This window comes from Triturus cristatus, chromosome 1_2, assembly GCF_964204655.1.
Source record: "Triturus cristatus chromosome 1_2, aTriCri1.1, whole genome shotgun sequence".
Taxonomy (NCBI): Eukaryota; Metazoa; Chordata; class Amphibia; order Caudata; family Salamandridae; genus Triturus; species Triturus cristatus.
Window position 1 is genome coordinate 752,765,251 of NC_140580.1, and position 6,000 is coordinate 752,771,250.

The 6,000-nt window shown below is 48.1% G+C and overlaps 1 protein-coding gene across 2 annotated transcripts in view; it reads right to left on the minus strand.

The window, feature by feature from the left end:
• Positions 1–1,196, minus strand: part of CXCL12 (C-X-C motif chemokine ligand 12) — an 87,898-nt gene extending 86,702 nt beyond the window's left edge. The window contains exon 1 of one of the 2 annotated variants that reach the window (XM_085608688.1): positions 975–1,196. In XM_085608688.1, the coding sequence (XP_085464814.1) occupies positions 975–1,035 (61 nt within the window). In that variant the 5' untranslated portion in view covers positions 1,036–1,196. The remainder of the gene's footprint in view (positions 1–974) is intronic. The other variant, XM_085608689.1, reaches the window with a different exon arrangement.
• Positions 1,197–6,000: the final 4,804 nt, after the last annotated feature.

Here is a 6,000-nt window from a genome sequence, read left to right on the forward strand (position 1 = left end):
GGCGCACATTGCTCGAGTCATGTCCAGCGGAACAGCTGGTACTTCTTACTGCAATCAGTGCCACAGGTGAGACATTGGCAAGGACTCGGCGCAGTCCAAGAGATACCTCCAGAAATCCACCCCGGATTACTAAAGTGGTACATTCTAGACTAGAATACATCTTCCACCCGAGTGCCAGGGCGCCATCCGTTCTACAGCAGAGTACCACAAAAAGGTACCTTTTACATAGGTGAACCTCAATGCGGTGTCTTTTATTCCACAGCCCCACTGACAAGTACATTTTTCAACACCACAAGATTCTATATTTTACAGAAGGTATATTGAGAAGAGGCTTTACAATACATATTGTTTTTAGATTCGCTGCAAAAAGACGTTTCGAACTGCTTTCGTTTTTCCAAAGTAAGTTTCATATTATATAAAGCAGTTTCTAAATAAATGCATCACACTGGACATTACCCTCAGAAAAAAACGCTAACACCACCTGCCGAGATTTGGAAGAGAAAGAATGTTTTTTTTCTTTCCACACAAAATCCATTCCTTGTCCAAAACTGCATTTTTTCCTTCTATTTCTCCTCTGAGACCAACGCGCTGCAGATGGCTGAAAACTTCCATTGTGTTTCCCAACTAGTCGATGGAGAGGAAATTGCAATTTTCGTCCGTTTCCCTCTCGCGCAGCTCTCAGATCTCACCTCTACAGGCTGCACTTAAAACCATCACATTTTTGGGCTACAATCGTTGTAAAAAGGCAGTGACTGAGAGGCGCGATTCTAGAAAATTAGACAAATTCCCCACCAACCGCGAGCTCAGTGAAAGTTGCGACAGGAACCAGAAGACACATTACACCGCCCCCCTCTCGAGCTGGACTTGTGGTGTAAAAGTGCACACACCCTTGTGTGATCGCACGTAAATCCCCTTTCCTGTGGTAGTTAACTGGATGTGCCCAAGAGCACCCTGGCATCTGCGCTGGGACTCACCTTCTGAGAGGCAGACGGCGGCCAGCAGCAGGCTCAGCAGGGCCAGGGCTCGCGCGTCCATGGTGGTCGCTGGTGCACGGTGTGATCTCTAGCAGGGTAGCTGTGCTCTGAGTGAGGGGCCGTGCAGCGCTCTGAAGACCTTCCTCCGGGGGAGGGGCCGCCTGATTTATCACCGCTGGCATGTTATTACATCCTTCCTCTATTACAGCCTGCTGCGGGGAGGCCGCTGCACCGTCTGCCCGGGATTGGGGGAGCGGGACACGCTCCTTTAGTGGGCGGGGCAGCTCGGAGTAGATCGCAGCGCTGCAAGGCACACGGCTCTAGGCGCACACTGTTAAGGTGAACAGCTTGTGTGGCACCCGATCGTTGGAGAGAGACATTCTATACACAGCCCTGGGAGGCACACAGCTCTGCTAACCCTGCTCCAGGCACACTGCCCTTGGAGACACACAGACGCGAAAAACACAGAGGGGAGAACACACAGCTGTGGGAGTCTAGCAGAAACAACTCTCAGAGGAAACCAGCTCTTTTCATACCACTCTGGAAGGTACCCCGCACATTGGAAGGTGCTGCCACTGGGAAACTCGCGTACACCAGAACACACACACTTCTAGGCACACATGCCTTAGAGGTACACACAGCTTTGGGAGGCGTGCGGTCCATAGATTTCCACAGCGATTGAAAGTGCAACGGACAGACGCACAGCTCTAAGAGGCAGACATGCCTGGGAGGTGCACAGCTCTAGAAGCTCAGAGAATAAACATAAACAAGCCGTGGACATTGGATATACAGCTCTGGCAGGCTCGTAGCGCTAGACGTCAAGTACTGGAGTCCGACCGAGGCACGTCTTCAAAGTGCACAGCTCAAGCTGCACGGATCTTGGCGGCGCACAACCCCAGCTGCGCGCCGATGTGGAGGCGCACAGTCCCTTGACCTCAATTCATTTAGATGGTAGGGGTCTTGGGTGCACATTGCCTCGGGGCGTGCAGCTCCAAGGATGCAAAGCTCCGGTTCATAGATTTCGGGGGTGCACAGCTCTGGGGATGGACAGTTGGAGTTGAGTTGCTCTCAGAGTTGCGCAATCTCAATGCACACAGATCCTGCAGGTGCGCAATCTGTAGTAAGCACGCAGATCTTGCAGGTGCGCAATCTGTAGGTACGCCGATCTTGGAGGTGCACAATTTGCAGGAACATAGATCTTGGAGGTGGACAATCTGCGAGCACGTGGATCTTCGATGTGCACGATTCCCGAGTACAGCGATCTTGGAGGTGCAAAATCTGTAGGCACACAGGTCTTGGAGGTGCAGAATCTGCGGGGCACACAGATCTGGGAGGTGCACAATTTGCGAGCACGCGTATCTTCGATGTGCACGATTCCCGGGTACACAGATCTTGGAGGTGCACTATTTCAGGTTGCCCTATTCTTGGAGGTGCACAGCTCTGACGGTGCACTTTCAAGCAAAGCTGGTAGAGTAGGTGCACAACCTGCGAGCACACAGATCTTGGAGGTGCACGATTCCCGGTTGCACAGATCTTGGAGGTGCACTACTTCAGGTTGCCCTATTCTTGGAGGTGCACGGGTCTGACGGTGCACATTTCAAGCCGAGTTGATAGTGTAGGCGCACAACCTGCGAGCACACAGATCTTCGAGGTGCACGATTCCCGGTTGCACAGATCTTGGAGGTGCACTATTTCAGGTTGCCCTATTCTTGGAGGTGCACAGCTCTGACGGTGCTCATTTCAAGGCGAGTTGATAGTGTAGGCGCACAATCTGAGAGCACACATATCTTGGAGGTGCACGATTACCGGTTGCACAGATCTTGGAGGTGCACTATTTCAGGTTGCCCTATTCTTGGAGGTGCACAGGTCTGACGGTGCACATTTCAAGCCGAGTTGATAGTGTAGGCGCACAACCTGCGAGCACACAGATCTTGGAGGTGCACAATCTGCGGACACGCAGATCTTCGATGTGCACGAATCCCGGGTACACAGATGTCGGAGTGCACTATTTCAGGTTGTGCTTATCTTGGAGGTGCACAGCTCTGACGGTGCACATTTCGAGCCGAGCTGATAGTGTAGGCGCACAACCTGCGAGCACACATATCTTGGGGTGTACTATTAAGGGGTGAGTGGACTGAACTCGGAGTTGCACAATTGTAAGCATGGATAAATCAAGTTGCACAGATCTTCGAGGTTCATCATTTGGAGACACGGCGATCTTGGATGTGCACTCCTTGGCAGTGCTCACGTTGTGCAGACGCACACGTCTTATGAAGCACAGCTCAGTTTGCGCGTATCTTGGGGGTACACAAACTCGAGGTGCACAGTGTCGAGATGCACATGTTTTAAGAGGCAGGTCTCAGGCTGCACACATCTTGGAGATGCACAGCTCTAAAGGTGGGCAGGTCCTGGAGGTGTACCGCAGCGGGTGTGCACTGCTCTGAGTGCAGCACACAGCTCTGGTGTCCAGAGGCTAGAGGCTGCTATGAGTACTATGTGCCCTGCAGAGGTGCACTCGCACATCTGCGTGACCCCCGCCCGGATCCTCCTGTGCCTAAAGGGTCACTTTCCAAAGAATGCTTCTATTTCACCGGATTTCTGCGCGCGCTCCGGGACAGAGGCGAAGAGAGCCCCGGACCGTTCCCTCGCTGCTTGGAAACAAACATATTCTGGACATTTCTTTCTCAGAACTGGAGTTATAATACCCCCGCCCCCCCCCCCCCCTCCCCCGCCCCCCCACACACACACATAGAAACTCGGAGGCCTCTTGTCCCGTGCAGAAAAGGGAGGCTTCGGTTATGTTCCTTTTCCGGAATTCACGGGTTCGTCGTCGTTTCTGCTGCTTTCTTTTTAAAGTGGGGCTTAATTGCGCTTAAGTGTCTTTTCTCTCCGCCTGTGTCGCGGTGCACGGGTTTGTACACAAGTTCCTCGTTGCGCTCTTGTGTCTGTCTCCAGGAGCCTGGTCAGAGACGCACAGCTCGGCTCACTCTGAGCTCTTCTCTGCCCTGGGGAGACCCCAGACGTGTGCAGGGGTCTCCTGCTGAGGTGGGGGAGGGCACGGGAGCCAAGTTCAGCATCTGAAGAGAGGGTCTGTTTGCTGTTCACCCCCCAACGGGGCTGCCGAACTCCTGGGCTCTGAGGTGAAGACGCACAACTTGCAGAGATTGGGGGCAGGGTCACCTTGGCGAAATACTTACGGTGTCGCCTTTAAGGTGTACAAACTGTAACCTCATTGTCACAAACCCTCAACGTGTGTGTATGTGTTTATGTATATAAATTCCTCGTGTGCTGTCTTAAATTTATTAGCTCAACTGAGAGATTGCCTTGCGACCCCCCGCCCCCACATACCTCCACGTAAATGTGCAGAAGCCAAAAACATTACTGTTAAAAAGTGTTATGCATTTTCTAGGCAGAGCAGGTCACGTCACAGAAGTAATAGGTCACAGAAGTCGTAATATTTTTATATTATTTATAGGAATGGTAATTTTCATACACATTTGACAATCGCGCACTAAAGCCAATATGTTTGCCTGCTTTATATCAAACATATATGTATTTCCTCGTTTATTCATTGTTATGTGTTTGTCACATCGCTTTTTGCCACTTTACAGATATTCCCAGGCGCTCAAACTAGAGTGCACAGGTACCGACCGCTCGGCTGCGCTCCATTAGACCCTCCTTCAGTCGAAAGACTGTTCGAACGTCCGATTTGAGGGACGCGGGAAGCCTGTTTCTTCCCTCAGCGTGGAGTCCAGGGCCGTCTAGGATGTGGGGCCCAACTCAGCGAATAAACGACCACCGTGCTGTCATTGTTTGAATGGCAAACGTGAGGTGGCCCACAGTAGCTCTTTATTTTAAATTATACAGGCACACTTATTTCCCTATGGATCATCGGCTTGAAACTAACGGCAGAATCATTATTGTTGATTAATAAAAAGCATTACAATCAAGGAGAATAAAAATGCATTAATTTGTACATATAACAAAATATAAACATAGTCGAACAATTGTGTTTTCTTCCAACGACAGAAGCACGGCGATACATTGCTAATTTTAGAATGTTTTAGAATGATTTTGGGGATAACATTATATTTCAATTCATCTGTCACTCGTTATTATAGCAACGCTTCTTTGTGCATTAATAAAATCTTCCATAAAACTATCAATACTATGTTACTTTTTAAAATCCTAAATTAAAGTGCCATAGATAAAATGCCATATACCTTTTCTTTCCAAAAGTGTCAACCTTAGTTGAATTAACGTTCTATTTCAATATTTAAAATTCGAGTGTTTCACACACGTCAACATGAAACAACTCTTCTTTATATATAATAATAACATCTTCCATAAAACTACCAACACTACATTACTTTTTTTTTTTAAATTCATGAGTTAAAGTGCCATGGTTAAAGTGCCATAGTTAAAGTGCCAATATACAATTCCTTTAGAAAGTGCCTTTCTTGCATCAAACAACATTCTATATTATTATTCAAACATATAAAATGTTTCTCACAGTTCAACCTGCACCAAGACGGTCAAGTAGTTGATAATTAGGATTATTACTAATTACTACAGTCAAATAGACCATGTAAAATGTCCGCTCCTGAGCCACACGTGCATCTTCAAGATCAAGTTATGGAGTTACAATTGACAATCAGCATGTTTAAGTTTAGCAGCATCGTTCAACAGTTGGAATACCAAAAAAACAGATTATTAGCTGTGACAGACTCCCCCTAACTGCAGAATCATTATAACGTATACATATATACCTGAGTGTTTGCGCATCTGGTGCATGCATATTTGTGTCATGTTTGGTGTGTGCGCGTGCGAATATCCCTACTGCTGCGCCAAAGCAGTGCCCTCAAATATGTTATTTTATCTGTACATTGTATGTAAAGATTTTTTTTTTTACAAAAAGAATCCAGGGATAAAACTTCCATACATTTCTAGGGTGTCCATGATCAAAAGCAGGCGGGGTTGCCTGTGTTCCCTTTTATTTAATTTAATTTAAAAACGGGGTGGTCCT